We start from the raw sequence: 16,628 nt of genomic DNA, 5'->3' as shown, positions 1-16,628 counted from the left end.
TAAGACCTTTTAGTTTAGATGAAAACAGGATCCCCGATTACAAAAATATCCCAGTTCCTTGGAATGCCACACAAACCTGTTTATTTGCAGTTGTAAATAATCTGTTTCCCAAGAATCAGAGAATCACTGAGGTTGGAAAAGACCTCCAAGATCATTGAGACCAACCTGTGACCCATCACCAAGTTGCCAACCAGCCCAAAGCACTGAGTGCCACATCCAGTCATTCCTTGAACACCCCCAGGGATGGGGACTCCATCACCATCATGAAGAAATATGACTTAAATCTAACAAAACTGTGTTGTGTTCTTTGTAGGACAAGACAGAAGCTGCTCTGAGTGACTGCACCAAAGGTACCACTTTTTTTTTCCTCTGTGTGCTGCATTTCTGCCAGATCTCTCCTGCATAAATTATGCCAGTTAGTGCCTTATTGCAGAGCTGTAATTTTGGGCACAAGGGTGTTTAAAGAATTTAATGGAAAGCTGTGATGGAACACACCTGATTTGTATTATTTCTTTTTTAAATGTCTATCAAATTTTTCTTGTCTGGAATAATTGTCTTGTACCAATAATGCTGCTCTTTGTACTTCTTTTTAAGAGGAAAGTCTTTTTACTATGGAAACTGTTTCCTTACACCTACTATTTTAAACCCACTTCCACCTGCCATTCTCTGCCAAATCTTGGTTTAATCCCAGATTCCAAAGAACTGTGAGGCCTTACAGAGTTAAAAGCATAATCAAGTCCCTTTTCTGCACAGCTTTTGCTTTGTCACAAGGGCTTGTGCTCTCCCATTCCTGCCCTGCATAGTTTTCTCTCTGCACCTTCTGGTGGAATCATTTCAGCTGTGCTTTGCTTTATTGCTCCCACCCACTCACCCACACTCGAATATTTGTTAAACTCCCCATGACAGCTGGGGAAAAAAAGCCCAAATTACCAATCAGAAAACTAATCCAGTGGCTGTATGCCAGTACTGCTTGTACAGTAAATATGAGTTTGTACATGCTAAAAGTACTCTTGAAGGTACCAAATCCCAGCTGGCCTCTGTCACTGGGGAGTTTGACTTGCTTTGGTGGTGGTGCAGTTTGAAAAACAGTTCTAATTTTGTAGTGGCTGAAGGGGAATCAATCTGCTCTGCAGCAGAGAGACTTAAAACTGCCAGTGCCTGACACTCCCCAGGGACTTACAGACTGCAGTGCAACACTTGGAGCACAGCAGAGCAATTCACACTAGCCTGCACTTGCTGACTGTAGCATTGCCTTTGTCCTTCCAGAGGAAATAAGCTAGAATGTTTAGTTAGATAATCCTGGATTTAATTGTCCCTAGAACCATTTTAATGGGTAGTAATCACAAAATGGACAGACCTTTCATATTCCCTCTTTCTGTGATGAAAAATCTTTCATACGCCCTCTTTTTTGTGATGAAGAATGGATTCAGGAGTTCTTGAGGAATTACCATTTGGAGGTTCCTGTTAAGTTTAGCATTCAGTCTGAACTGCTACTGAAAACAGTCATGGCTGCCAAGGGAACGAGGAGAGAAAGAGCTTAAATGCAGTTAGGATGCCCCTCTGCTGACTTGTAAAGCTAAAATAACTGTTTGTGGATTCCCAACCCAATTTTGACAGTTTGATACTAAATTCAGAACAGCACCAGTAATTCTCCTGGAGTTTGTCTCAACTTGAACTGAGATAAGCATGGAAATGCTTATTTTCCCTGCTATGTGTATCTTCAGGTATATTTATCTGTGATTAAATAACATACACTTGTTAAATACACAGAAGCTGAAACATCTTACAGGTCCTTAAACTTTCTGAAGCATCACTTAGAATCTCTGCATATATAGTATTGCAAAATTAAATGTTTGTACATTATAAATCACTTCCATCTGTGATAGATTATGGACATTAAGTGAAATATGATCATTTGCATGAGACTTTCCCAGGCAGCTGTTTGCCTTTCTGAATTCTGACTGAGCTTTTAAGCTCTGCTTGATTCTAAGTTACATTATAAAGGTAACTTAAGAATTTAATATACACTTAAGAATTCGTTTAAGGGGTGTAGAAATGTCTCAAGTAAAATACTGTGCTTTGGTTTTGTTTTCCAGCTGTGGAATTAGACCCTCACTATATTAGAGCTTTGCTGAGGAGAGCAGAACTATATGAAAAAACAGAAAAACTAGATGAAGCTCTGGAAGATTATAAGGCAATCCTAGAAAAAGACCCATCAGTTCATCAAGCCAGAGAAGCTTGCATGGTAAGCCTTTTGTACTTTGGCCTAACTTTACATCTAATTTTGACTTCCTTTCCTATTCTAAATATTCAATGCTGTTTGTTTAAGCAGCTTCCTATGCAGTGGTATAACTGTTTTTTCAAGTCTTAACGAGTAGTGGTTTTCTCACCTGGTTTTACATAAGGAAGATTGAATGATCTGCCACAAATTCCATGACAGGTCTCTGGTCCATAAAGCAGAATCCTCCTTTTACCTTTGTAAAAGGAGTGAAAGTAAATGTGTGTTCTGAGCTCTGAGCGTCTCATGACCTGTTGAACAGCTCACACACACACACTTTCCAGTTCTCTGATCAAGGCTGTTAATTGTATTTCTGCAGGTGCTAGAAGAGGTTGCCTGAACCTGCTGCATATTAGTGCCACCATTTCAATACAGATCTGCAATTTGGAGGTCAGAGTAGAAGTGCCCTGTAATGCAGCTCTTACTGGCTGGTTCATAACTGAGTGTCTGTCTTTCAGGAGAATTATTTTTCTGACTGGTTAATTTGCATAACTAACTTTTTTTTTATGATTTGATTATATAATTTTGAGAATGGAAAAAAGACAGGATTCCCTCAGTCTGTATGTTTGTACCTACTTTAAAATGTTGATATTTTGTTTCTCGATTTAGCTGTTCTCCCTTCTTGTTCTCTGCTGTGCCTTCTGTGTGGATTGGGCAGTTTGAGTTATTTTACTAATGGTGACTGAAGTCTGCCATTTATCTTCAAAACCTCAGCCTTTTCCTGCAGGGAAAGGCACTTTGTGACTAGCAAACAGCCTCTTCTGATTCAGTTACTTTCTTCTAATATAAAAAAAATCTGCAGCTTAGTAATTCTTCAGCTCAGTCCTGTGTTCCAGTGTCCACTTTCACCACTTTCAATCAAATTACAAATACTTCAGAATGAAACATTTCTTGCAAAATCTTGGCCATATCTTTGTACATGTAAGGAAGTGCTTTAAAAGCTTCCTTGGCTTTTAGGATGTGTCAGCTTGGATGAAAAAAGATCAACCCCTAGCACTTCCTGAAAGCCCAGCCTAACATGTAAATAATCCCTCCTCAGTGGGGATTTGAAGTCACTGCCACAACCTGCTGATTTGAGCTTTAAGTAACTCTTTGTGCAAAGCACAGCAGGAAGTGATTTTTCTGGTGATATTTAGTGTGTTAATGCTCAGTGTGGAAGTAGCTCTGGATTTGACAAGTTCAGAGAGGCTTTTCACAAAGGTAGCAAGAAGGGAAGTCTGTTTTCTGCAAACTCCTCTTAGAGGTTGCTGCTCTTGCTTTTGGAAAGAGGTTATGGAGGCTCTGTTGAAAGGACAGATGTGGTAGAGGTGCAGCCAGACAGGTGTGGTTTTGAAGGAACATGTGCTGATGAAAGGCAGCCACTCTGAAAAATGCAGGGGTTGCCACTTTTTATCCAAGTGGGAGCTGCAAGGCATGGCAGGGGAATGGTTTGTGGACACCAGAGAACCTGGGAAGAGCTGAGCAGGGAAAACAACAAGCAAACTATTCCTTACTTATGTAAATGTAAAAAAAGAAAAAAACCAGTAAAGATAAATGGCTGCAATTTGAAAATGTAATTCTTAGTTGGGCACCCAAATCTGTGCCAATACTTTATTTATAGCTGGTTAAATTTTCAAAGGGCACCATTATTTTAGTTCAGCTTCACATCAGTGAACCTGCAATGGATTCTACCCCAGAAAGAAAAAAATTATTTGCATCACCTGCAAATTTGACTCTAAAACCCCTTTGAATGTGTTGTTACAAAAATATTTTTGAAAGGCTTAATTGTTTTAACTCTCCAGTTGGGAAAATAAATCATTAGTAGTGATTCTCCCTCACCCTTTCCCCATACTGTGGTGTTGTAAGTGACAGATTAGAAACGGCCTTTATGGCATATTAGGCAAGAAATCTTGCCTGAAATGATTTCCTTTGGGACTGGATCAGTTGCACTGATGGTGGAAAAATGTGCTGCTTAACTGTGTAACTCCTGTTATGGGTAAGGGTGTGATTCCACAGAGCAGCTGAGCTGACCTGCAAACCTTTGCTGCCTGCAGGGCTGTGCAGGGGCTTCCCTTGTGCCAGGGTGGGACCAGCTCAAGGCTGGACAGGCTCCCCAGGGCAGTGGGCACGGCCCCAAGGCTGCCAGAGCTCAAGGAGTGTTTGGACAACGCTCTCAGACTCCTGGTGGGATTGCTGGGGTGTCCTGTGCCAGGCCAGGAGCTGGACTTGATCCCTGTGGATCCCTTCCAGCTCAGGATACTCTGTGATTCTCAGTCTGACCCTCGGGAATGGCTGGATCTGTTTAGGCTGGTTGGAACCCCCTGAAAGTACAGACACTGCCCTTTATACCTCAAGCAAAACCATCATTTTCTCTCAGAGACTGTGCCTCTTAATAATCTCACAAAAGAGCCCTTGCTCAGTCCCCAGTGAATCATAAGTGCTGCTGTTCCTCCTGGCCATCTTCCAGGAATATTTTAGAATAATCAGTGATTTATTCTTAATTTTCGTGGCTGGAAGTGCAGAGGTTGACTGATACACGTACCTTCTGCTCCTTGACCTCATTTTTCCAGGCAGGGCTCACATGTGGTGCAGAACACTTTGTACAAAATGCCCTCAATTTACACTGCAGTGGGATTTAGGATGTTCTGCCCCGAGTTGGTCCTGCTCTTTGTCAAGTTTCAGGGGAGAATGAATCTATCGAGGCTGAAGCTTAAAACTTCTCTCTTGAAAAATCATTAGGGAACTTCTTCAAGTATTCATCATAAATCTCTAAATTTCACCATAAACCAATTTCAGCTGTAATGTTGACACCACATATGTGGTTAATGTATCTGACATGTAGGAGCTTTGCTTTATTGGAAGGTAAAAGTGCCTCTGCTTTGCAGAAATATCACAGCAGTTTTTCCCCCTCGCTGGCAATGAAAATGATGCAGCAAGAGAATCTGCAAATTTGCCCCACTCACTGTTACAGCAAATCTTCCTCCTTTCTGTACCTAGAAATGATTTCATATCCTGCTTTAGGGAGTGTCATGACCTTGTTAAATGACAGATTTAAAATAATAAATACACAGTAGTTCTTTGCTTTGACTCCTGATTTGGTACCTGCTCTGGTATTTCAGCTCTGTTTATATTTCAGGAGTGCAGGACTGGTTTTCTGATTTAAACCCTGGTGTCACTACTTCAGTTACTTTTGAACCTTCAATGCCAAACTAACCAGTTTGAATTGATCATGTTTCGTGGTCAAATAATCCCTATTGCTGCTTTCCTGAAGGTTTAATTATATGGAGTCGATATTTAGGTTTTGTTTTTAACAGGTGTGTAAATGTTATGTGAATTTTTAGCTTCCACACAGTTTTTGAGGGATTGGCAGGACAGATAAACTGCTTTACCAGAAGCTGTACTTTGAGATAAGTATCACAGGCACCAGACAAACAGGTGTCCATAAGCACATACAAATACATTTCTGGAGTGAGAAATGTATCCTGGATATGTGTATAAAAATCCCATCATCTTACCCTACAGCATTATTGAAAGCATGGGTCTGATTCCAGTTTTTCTCTCTCTCCACAGCGATTACCGAGACAAATTGAAGAAAGGAATGAAAAACTAAAGAAAGAAATGTTGGGTAAGTAGCATGTAAATATAACTTCCATAATAACCTTCATAGACTACTGGAAAAAAAAGATAAAAAAGCATGAATAGAATCTCTTGTGTAAAATTTAAGAAGGTAAATCTTAAAGGAAATAGTTGCGTTAAACAAAACTCCTGATTTCTTTGTAGTTCTCTGTTTCTTGGTGTCACCTACAGTAAGTGCTGGCCAAAATAATTCTCCCAGAAAGAAAATTACATTTAAAGAAAGGATACTTAAGACCTTCTAAAACGATTTCATATTGAAGTATGTAAAAGCTGGGGAAAATGGTTTGAAACAGACCAACTGCTCTGCCCTTTCCCTGCAATAAACCTTCAAAGCAAACATTCCCGTGGAAGGGATAAACCAGGGCTTTCACCAAACCTTTATGTTAAAGAAGTCACCCAGCTGTAATAACTGAGGGTGTTTGATCTTGTGTCTGAAGAAATAAATTTGATTCTTTCTGTGGCACTTCCAACCTACAGACCTCCAAGTCTTCATGTTTACCTTGTTTTATACAGTATTTCATTACTGTTTGTTTGGAGACTGAATTAGACCTACCCAGGCCTTGTGTGATTACATTTCCTAATGGCACAGTTCATTGTGTCTTGATTCTTTACAGTTCTACAACAAAGGACTTGTTTGTAGAAAAGATAATTTAATTAATGCAACTCATCTGAATGTCTGTGCCCCCCTCACCATGTTGTGTGGTATTGCTTGGATAACATCTTAACTGGGTTGATGTATTTGAAAAGGATAAATACTTAGAGTGCCCAAGCAAGGTTGGTTTTCCTGTGTAACATTAAGTATAAATGAAATAAATAAATAAATTAATAAATAAAACAATTATATGGTTAAACTAACACTTTTGAAGGGAACCTCATGCCAAAAAAAGGCTGCTGTCAACGTTGTCTCCTCATTAACAGGGTTAGTTAATTCTTACAGGTTCAGACATCCTTGTGCTTTTTCAAGTGAGGGGTTTTTTTAATATAGATTTTTCATTTGCACTGTTTAGAAAAGCCACACAAAAGAGCAAAGACCAGTGACAGTGTAAGAGAGACTGTACCTGCCCTGCTTCAGAAACAGCTCCCAGGAGCTCTCTGCTCGTTCTGGGTGTGACAGGCAGGAGATGAAATGCTGTTTCAAGATGAGTAGGCTTGGAGGGTTTGTGATGGGAAGGGGAAGGCAGGGTTTTGCTGTTCTGCAGAGAATCAGGTTAAATAAACTCAGCCTGTCTAACTCTGACACTGATTCTTAATATATTTAGGAAGAAGAGACTGTTTCAAGGGGTTGTGCTGAAGCTGATATTTTTCTGTAATTTCTTTTCTTGATCTGCAGACACTGATTTGCTCTTGCTTTGTACCTGCTCTGACCTGGCAAAGTGTCAGTGAGGCTTTCTAAGGCTTTAAGGATCAGATTCTGTTTCCACTATTGTACTTAGAACAAGCCATAAATAAAGAAGGTTGATAGTGCTATAAATAAATGAGAAATGCAGAAAATCTCCAGAAGGATCAGGCCCATTTGTAGGAGATGGGATGGGTCTCAGCACAAAATAATATGAAAATTCCTGATCTTTTTTGAACTCTAAAGGGCCTCACCAATCACAAAGGATGAAACAATAAATTCAAACCTGGTTCTATACTGCTATTTTTTTGCCTAGATTTCAGACTATATGTGATCTTTTTTAGAAGGGGTAAAACTTTAAAAGTGGCAGTTAGCATTGCAGAAATGAACTGGTCGTTTGGCAACCAGTTCAAAAATTTTAATTGGGTTCTTAAGAAATAAATTCCTTCTCAATGATGTTACAAACATACAAGGAGTTACAAACAGCCAGGAGAACCAGACTAAGAGTGGACAGTACAACATATAACCTTGTGTTCATCCACAACCTTTGTGTGTGACAGGATTCATCTAAATTGTCACGTGTTGTTAAATTAGATGGTGTCAGTGAGGCAGGTGATATTATACTCTTAGCACTGCTTGTGGTCCCCAATGTAATACAAACTGAGGGGGTTTCTATAATTTATTCTCTGAATAGAACACTTGAAATTAAGTCAGGAATATGGGCAGCTCATTTTCTTAAGTGTTGTAAGATTCCCTATATCTTGTTGGTAGGAGAGACAGTGGTGAGGTTATGGAGCTACCCGTGGGGGCCTGGGAATTAAATACTTCCTGAGGTTTACAAACTGCTCCTATTCTGTCTGAGGTCAGGGAAAAACCCTTACAATGAAGAAGGAGGGTTAGATGGGAATTCTGGAAGACAACAGACTTGATATCGTGTGGTGGTTATGAGATTCCTTTGGACTGTTTTTGTTGTACAGTGTATTTGTTCTGAGCTGTTTCCGCTTGTCTTTTTCCAGACCTTTGTTAATGCTGCTTCCCAAGGCAGTTCTGTGTCAGGATAGACAATGGCTTGTGGCAATCTGTCAGGGGATGCTCTGACTGAGGGTTCAGCAGTGCCAGGTGCCTTCTTGACTTCTCACAGGGTCAGCTCAGGTATCTGGGTTGTACTCCAGATATTTTGGTTCCAGGAGACCAAGTCAGATGCATCCTAATAGTTCCAGGCTAGGCCTGCTCCAAGAGCACTGATACTAAATTGAACTTACCAACAAAATCTTTAGAAAGAATGTCCCAGTTCATGCTTTGGCTCCTTTGAAGTTTGGATATTGAGTTGGTCCTTGTCTTAGTCAATGAATCAGCCAAATAAATGCTAAGCTTTTATTCTTTCACTAAAACAAATCCAGAGGTACCCAACTAACTCCCACTGTCCTGAAAACTGGAGCTGTATATAAACAAACCAAAATAAATAGGGTGCATCTTCCTCCCTCCCCAAGTGTGTTTCCTGTTTTCCAGTGCTACAGCTCATTACCACATAGTTTGTCAGAAGCTGAAACCACTTCTGAAGTGATTTTGTGTAAATAAGTCAGAGTACACATTCTTGGCTAAATTTTTCCTTCCTGACTACCTAAGGAGGAATTCTTTTGTGCAAGTGGTGCTGCATGTGACTGATGAAGTCAATGTCACTAGAAAAATCCTATTTTGTGGCCAAACCAAGTCCATTTGAGCTGTGTGTTCTGCAAGGATCTTACTTTTCCGAAGCTGACGTTTGTATTTGTAAGTTATTTTCATGTTTTCCATTCAGCCTTTGCAGGTCAATTCTTTTGTCACTGAAGTTTGCTCAGGCTGAAGTGACCTCTGAGTTCCACATCAAAGAAAGCTTACCTTAGAGCACATTTGGGAAGTAGCTTTGAAATCCATTTGGATCTTTCCCTTTGTGCTTTCATAGAATGAGTATCCTCTGCCTCAGAGTCTGTCCAAGGATGTGAACACACAGTGACCATTTTCTCTCTTCTTTTGTATTTCTCTTCTGACCTCAAAGCCAAAGATTTCCAGCTCTTGTGCAACAAGCAAGTCTTGTTTAGAGACACTATAATTATTGTGATAACTAGGACCACTCCTTTGAGGAGAGAGTGTGAGGAGAGGGGAAGTTTGGATAGTTAGAAGAGCTTGGGGGGTGTGACAACAATACAGCTACAGGGTAACCAAAGATATTGGATACAAAAACCTGGGATTGAATTTGCCAATGTGTGTAGCCCATCTTACACACACAGAGTTCATCAAATCAAATTAAAAACTGGATAAATGAGTGCCTTGCAGAAAATAGGGAACTGTACTGGATTATCAGTGTATGGCTGGGAAGGCTCTCAGACCACATCACTGGGCCTTCCTGACAAAAAGAGCTTTTCCAGCTACCTGAGATCAGCAAAAATATTTATAAGGCTTCATACCTAGAGAATTATTTTTTCTGGGGGTTTTTTGGATACTGAAGGTTATGTTGTATTTGCAACTAAGCTGCTAAATCCCAATAGTGCATATAGGAAGATCACTTTAAATAGTTAAACCAGAGCTAATATACAGCTTCCTACAGTTCAGTCCTCAGCATTTTGGGGAAAGGAGAAAGATTTGCCCTTGCTGTTTTTATTGCTTAAAAAATGTTGGTAATACAGAAAGTTACACAGAGAGGAGACCTCATCAGGAAATCTTTTATCCAAAAAAGAATCTTAACACAAACAATATGTAGCTTTTCAACTTCCAAACACCACATTAATACCAGCAAATACACTAGAATTATTGCCAGAAAGACTGAATAGCAATTAATTTTGGCTGTTAATTGTGAGGAATCTTTTCCTACATTTGCCTTTTTCAATGGGGTGTTGAATTGCAGTTTAGGTGAGTGATGAATCACAGACTTCTGAGGCCTAAATTGATTTTTACCAATGAGTTTTCTCTTTAACCCCTGAATATTGCTTTGTTGAAGAAACTTAATGTGCTGGAGTTGCAGATGAAAAGTAGACATGGTCTCTCTAAAACAAAAAGAACAAAATCTATGAAAATAAGGTCTCAGAGAGGAGAGTGTGACCCTGCCTGGGGACAAGGAGTGTGTGATGGCTGGGGACTCTCTGCAGCTGAGTTCCAGCCCCACGTGCCTTTTCCTTCCTCCAAGCACAGGCTCTGTGCTAAGAGAGCTTTTCTTAACTACAGATCCTAATTTAGGGATGAAAGGAGGTGGGGGAGGAGGAAACACTGCTTCTCTACAATGATGGGTTTATGTGTGCCAGGAGCAGCTCTGGGCTGGAGTTCCCGGAAAAGCCAAGGCTTTCTTCTGCCTCATTAACAATTTATATTCAGTGTGGCTGCCCCAGAGCCATTGCTGTCTGTGGAATGAAGTGATAGAACAGGAAGGTGACCTGTGACTGTGTTGTTTGAATTATTCAGTCGCAGTGAGATGAAGAATAAAGTACTAAATCTATCATATGGTCTCGGTTCTCCCAGAGAGCTGCCCCAGCTGCAGGATCCCGAGGCATCTGGGATGTGTTTATTGGCTCTGGAGTGCCTGGAAAAGAGCATCGTGCTCCCTGCAATTAGAAAAGACCTTTCACAGTTTCCTGACACAGGCAAACCAGCTGCAGGGCCTGGGGGACTCCAGCCATGCCAGACTCTGCCAGGCTTCTCCCACCACACAAAGACACGTCTCACCCCAAACCTGAAGCTCAGCAATGACCAAATGTTTGCCCAGAAGTACAATAGCAACTATTCCTGTCACTCACAGAGATGCTACCAAACAACTTCATGGTTTTATAACCAAAATGCTTTTAGAGTGCAGCATAAAGGTATGAGGTTAATAGTTAACTTACCTTAAACAGGGTGTATCTTAAAAAAAACCCACCACCAGTACAAAGAAGTTAATCCTACCTGAGCTGCTCTCTGGAGTGACTTTGGCCAGATCCCTGAACCACCTCCTGTTAATCCTCACATTAAAAAACAGTCAAACTGAAGAAAAATTGTGTCTCACCACTCAGCTGCTTTGGTAGGGTCAGGGGTAAGGTTGGTTTTTTTTGAGACTTGGATATGTTCTGTTTTGAGCACAGTCACAGGCAAAGCACACATCTTGATCTTTCTGTAAAGACCTGACACGGGGCTTTCCTGCTCATGTTTCTGTACTTCTTTCTCCCTGCTGTGAAGTTCAGAGGAGGCCACGAAGTTGGTAAGGGGATAGAGCACCTCCCCCCTGGAGACAGGCTGAGAGTTGGGGCTGTTCGGCCCAGAGAAGAGAAGGTTGTGTGGAGACCTCAGAGCCCCTTCCAGTATCTGAAGGGGCTACAAGGAAGCTGGAGAGGGACTGTTCATCAGAAACTGTAGTGACAGGACAAGAGGGAATGGCTTCAAACTGACAGAGAGTAGGTTTAGATTAGATATTGGGAAGAAATTCTTGGCTGTGAGGGTGGTGAGGCCCTGGCATAGGTTACCCAGAGAAGCTGTGGCTGCCCCATCCCTGGAAGTGTCCAAGGCCAGGTTGAGTGGGGCTTGGAGCAACCTGGGATAGTGGAAGGTGTCCCTGCCCATGGCAGGGGGACTGGAACGAGATGAACTTTAAGATCCCTTTCAACCCAAACTATTCCATGATTCTACTGCTCCAGTCTGGCCTAGCACCAAACAGAACCCAGGTGAGGTGACCACAGTGACAGGTGTTTCCCATGACTGGAAGCACCTCAGGTAGCAATAGGTGTGGCATTTGCATGTTTTCTTACAGGACTGTGGCTGCTGCAGCTGCTCAGGTGGATTTTCTGTGTCAGCTATTGCTGTTGTCACATTCAACTCCCAGCAAAACAAAATCCATTCACTGCCCTGAGGGATCAGTGCAGGTGGAAGGCTTTGAGGAGGTGATGTGTAGTCTGGGGATGCAAACTCAGGTTAGGCTTCAACTTGTCCAGACTTCTCTTGTTTGTTCTTTGGGAAATCAGTCTACAGTTCATCAGTGAAGCCAGGTGGAAAATAACGTTTTTCTTGGAAAACTGACCATCTTCTTCCTTTGTCTTGTCATGCCAGGGGCTCAGTCACCCTGTGTTCAGCCAACAGTGAAGTTGTTACCTCTGCTTCTTTTTTCATTTCATCTATTCTATCATTTCTATATATGATTTTTTTTAAAATATGTCCTTTTGTTGTTCTTCTCCTCTTATAGGTGTAGCAAGATTAATTTTCTAGAGTGAGAAAGCCTGTATGATACATATATATTGACAGAAGTCTTTAGATTTTATTAACTGTCATACCCTGTGAATATTTAACAATGATTTCTAATTCCTGCTAAGAGCCTAAATATTACCAAAATGCAGAAATTTCCACAGCATTACCTGAAATTAATGGGTAAATCAGTAGAGCTGGACTGTAGTTGGGCATAATTCAATGGGAGTTTTCTTTTTGCTCAGTTCTCACCGTGTTCTCTTGGATTTTCATTGCAGGCAAACTGAAGGATCTTGGGAATTTAGTTCTCCGCCCCTTTGGCCTGTCAACAGAAAACTTCCAGATAAAACAGGATTCATCAACTGGCTCATACTCCATCAATTTTGTTCAAAACCCAAACAACAACAGATAACATGGATTCAGTCTGGCTCTGCCTGTGTTCTTGCACGTCCCAGCGACAGGATCCCAAACACCCTTCACCCTCCCCAGGGGATGAGACTCAGTATATTCATTTTCCTGCTTGTGAAATTATTTGCAGTGTGGATGTAAAGCAAGTCATTTGACTTCTCGTAGTGATAACTGTGTCCAGTGTGTGATTTATTATTTTTTAAAGTATTTTTTCCCTTCCCATGTGGTGTTTGGCTCATCCAAAAGGGAGGTTCCTTGTTTTAGCCCACTCAGTGCTGGCAACAAAATTCTAGGAAGCAGTTCAGGTGAATCCAAACACTCACCCACCTGAGGCCAGGAACAAAGGCTTGTGGTGTCCTGGGAATTAGGGAATCCACTCAGCAGGTGGTTGTGACTGGCAGCACCATGGACACAAGCTCTGGAATCCTGGTTCTTTGTAATAAAGGCTTGGTGGTTGTTTGGTTTGTGAGGTTCTTGCCTTGTTTGAGTCCTTCTCAGGGTGGTTTTGTTGTTATAAGTGCTTCCAGCCACCCACAAATAACACACTTGCAAGACAATAATAATTGGAAGCATTTGATTTTTTGGCCTTGCTTAGAGCAATATTAGTAATTTAACCTGAGGCCACCCTCACAGCACAGTTTGTGTACTTGTTATTAATTTTTCTGAAGGCAACAATGAAATTTTGTGCCTCTTTACACCTACACACTGTCATGGTACCATCAAATTAAATTTGCTTGTGTGAGATTCATTCATGTTGCAGATATCCAGTGGCAAACATGAGCTGATTGCAAAAGGTCTTTACAGTATCCTGGACCTTGAAGAGTTTGAAATATTTATAGAACGAGGTCCCCTTTGAGGTCCCTCCCAACCCAAACCAGTCTGTGATATATAAATGGGTTCTGCTGAGGTGATTCATTCAGATTTTGGAGAAGGTGCCTTTTGTAATTCCTGCTTTCTGGTTTTTATCAATGCTGAAGTGTTTACATTGGAGACAGATTCTTCAGTTGTCTCCATGCAGGTTTCAATACATGATGTAATTAAATAATTAGCAGTGGCTGTCTTGGCTATTGGGTGTCATCTTGAATTCATTTCAGGAAGTCTCTGTATGTGTCTGAAATTAAGGAGCTCCAGCCCTTCACTAACAAGCCTGAAAGGAAAAGCCTTTCCAGCCACAGTGGGTTTGGTGCTTTATTTTCATTTTTGTCTCTGCAGCTCTGGAGGGTTTTTTTCATCATTTAACTCTGTCCTGCTGCATTTTTAGTTCAGTACCTGCTTGTGAACCGTCTCAAGTCTGCAGTGAGTATTAAGTCTATGGGAATTAAAATATCATTGTCAGAAGAGGAGAGAAGCCCTAATTTGCAGCCTGTGCATCCTCCAACATCTTCTGCATAATTAAAATGTCACTTAAGTAAATAACAGCCACCAGCCTCTGGGATTTCCCTGTGCTGCAACTGAGACTGAGACTTTACTGGAGTAAAGTTTCTGTGCAAGGCTGAATTTCCTGCAGTGGTGAAGTTGGGGCAAATGGTTTGGTGTGTGGATGGGAGGATGTATAGAAAGATTTTGCCCCTCAGAGCTGCTGGAGAAGGGGTTGCCAGGCAGAGGCTGACCTGGCCCAGGCCTGTGCAGGACTGGGGGGCTGATCAGCTGTGGAACCACTGCTGTGGAACCTGAGCTGAGCTCTTCAGCTTCAGGAAAGGCTTAGAGGCGTGGGATCAGTATAAATGTTAATAATCTTCCCTAAAACCTGGAACACCGCAGAGCAAAGGTGTCCAAGCTGCTGCAGGGGAGCCCTGGGCAGAGCTGGGCTGGGCTGAAAGTCCTAAGCTTGGCTTGTGCCCAGACTGAGGCACTCAGAGATGTGTGAATGAGCTTCCCCCGAGCTCCTGGTGCAGCAAGGCTGGGCAGGGGGGTCTGTTCCTGCTTTCCCCACAGTGGGAAAGCAGCTGGCCCTGGAAGCAGCTCAGTCTGTCCCTGGAGCCCAGCAGCCCACAGGGCTGGAGGGGGGCAGAGAGGTCAGCTGGGCTTTGCCAGGTACTAGCCCCAGTCCTGCATCACTGACTGAGCAGGGCAAGTCTGGGCCCTGGGTTTCATCCCCTACAACATCTCTACACACTTTTGGAACAAACAAAAATGGAACCACTTTGGAACTACTCTGGATGCTTCAAATTTTTTATATCTCGTTACGACCAATGAATTTCTATCTTTACCCACACTGTGTGTGCAGCTGTTACTCACCCCTGTGTGGCTGCTGTGCCAAGTTACAAGCTGGCTTTTAGCAACCTCCTGCTTCTCTTACAAACGAGTTCAGTGACAGATTCTGTTCCTTCTGTCCTGTTCCTGCTTCACTTTTTTAAAGGGCTGGAGGGCTGCAAATACCCCTTCTTGGCTGGAGGCTGGGTAACTTCTGGAAAATAAAAGCACAACAAAACTTTTGAAATTCCTACCTGCTATACAAACACAGCCTCAATCAGTGCAACTTCCCTGCCTGACATGTCCCTGTAGTTTTGCAATGAAGCAGGATTGCAGCTAATTTGCTTCCACACTTGTGTTTGTAGTTAATTGGATTGTTTGAAAGACTCACTGGGAATTGGGCACATGGTTACTGAGGGCTCAAACCTCCAGGTCATCCCTGCTCAGTGCCGCTCTCCAGCTGGACCATAAACCTCTGACATGTTATCTACCACCACAGCAAGTTCTCCCCTAGGTAAAATTCCAGTTAATTGCCTGAAAGTCCTCTTGCATTGTCCAAATCCTGAACAAGTGCATGTATTTTGCTTTTGCTTTTTAAGGGTTTTTTAATGTCTAAACTAGTCCTCACAGCTGCCTCCAGTAAGGTAACTGGTACTTCCTCCTGGTGCCACTGGCCACAACTCCAGCGCAGTGCCAGGGAGTCGTGAGTCGCACGTGTTGGACATATAACCTCTAACAGGAAAAAAATGTTTTATGAAATGTAATCTTTTAAATATAAGCGCTCTTAAACCAACAAGTCCCTTGCTAATTTGTTCCAATAGTTACTCACCCTCATTGTAAGCAGCATGTGCCTCTTTTCCACTTGGAGTTGTCCGTGCTCAGCTCCCGCTTTTGTTCCTCCTTCCTTTGCCTGCCAAATACAAAACCTTTTAGTACCCAGGCTCTTCCCCCTGAACGTGGTTGCACAGAAGAAAAGAAACCTGTTGGTCTTGTCCGTGAGCTGAAGAGACAGGGCTGGGTTAAGTCTCTCCCTATAAAAAATTTTCTCCAGGATTTCCATAATACTTGTGGCTCAGACCCTCCATTTTTGACAGCAGAACTGACACTGGGATTTGTCTCCCTTCTGCCCTGTGCAGAGGTTCTTATTCCTCTGTTTGTACCCTCAGAGACTGGCTTAATCCTTTTGGCTGCAGATGGGCTGGGGTTTAGACCTCACAGAATCCCAGAATGATTTGGGTTAGAAGGGACATTGAGATCATCCAGTCCCATGCCCTGCCATGGGCAGGGACACCTTCCACTAGACCAGGGTGCTCCAAGCCCTGTTCAACCTGGCCAAGAACAGCTAATTCTGGACTCTCTGAGAGTCCCAAGACCTGGCCCTCAGAGGAGCTGAACACCTGCAGTTCCTCCAGTCTCACCAAAGATTTGGGGGATTTAACATCTCTTAAAGAATTAAAAAATAGGCCTCTCTCCAGTTCACATCTTACAATCCATCTCCCAAAACACCAGCCCCAAGTGAGGCAGCAGGAGGCCACAATCCAGCACTTGGGAAGAGGCCTGGGACTGATACTGCTGATCCCCTCCCGCCCACCAGGATCCAAATCCCCCTCAGCTCATCCCATT

General features: G+C 42.3%; 2 protein-coding genes across 2 annotated transcripts in view; one reads left to right on the top strand and one right to left on the bottom strand.

Moving 5' to 3' along the window:
• Positions 1–13,877, top strand: part of TTC1 (tetratricopeptide repeat domain 1) — a 26,656-nt gene extending 12,779 nt beyond the window's left edge. Inside the window, exons 4-7 of the mRNA XM_017822860.1 lie at positions 314–350; positions 2,097–2,245; positions 5,828–5,882; positions 12,683–13,877. Of these exons, the coding sequence (XP_017678349.1) occupies positions 314–350; positions 2,097–2,245; positions 5,828–5,882; positions 12,683–12,816 (375 nt within the window). The 3' untranslated portion in view covers positions 12,817–13,877. The remainder of the gene's footprint in view (positions 1–313; positions 351–2,096; positions 2,246–5,827; positions 5,883–12,682) is intronic.
• Positions 13,878–15,888: 2,011 nt separating this feature from the next.
• PWWP2A (PWWP domain containing 2A) overlaps positions 15,889–16,628 on the bottom strand; it is a 31,604-nt gene continuing 30,864 nt past the window's right edge. The window contains exon 3 of the mRNA XM_017822945.1: positions 15,889–15,915. The gene's annotated coding sequence lies outside the window, so the exon portion shown is untranslated. The remainder of the gene's footprint in view (positions 15,916–16,628) is intronic.

The sequence above is a fragment of the Lepidothrix coronata genome, unplaced genomic scaffold (genome assembly GCF_001604755.1).
Source record: "Lepidothrix coronata isolate B3197 unplaced genomic scaffold, Lepidothrix_coronata-1.0 Scaffold100, whole genome shotgun sequence".
In the NCBI taxonomy this organism is placed as follows: domain Eukaryota; kingdom Metazoa; phylum Chordata; class Aves; order Passeriformes; family Pipridae; genus Lepidothrix; species Lepidothrix coronata.
This window is presented reverse-complemented; position numbering and strand designations above follow the sequence as displayed.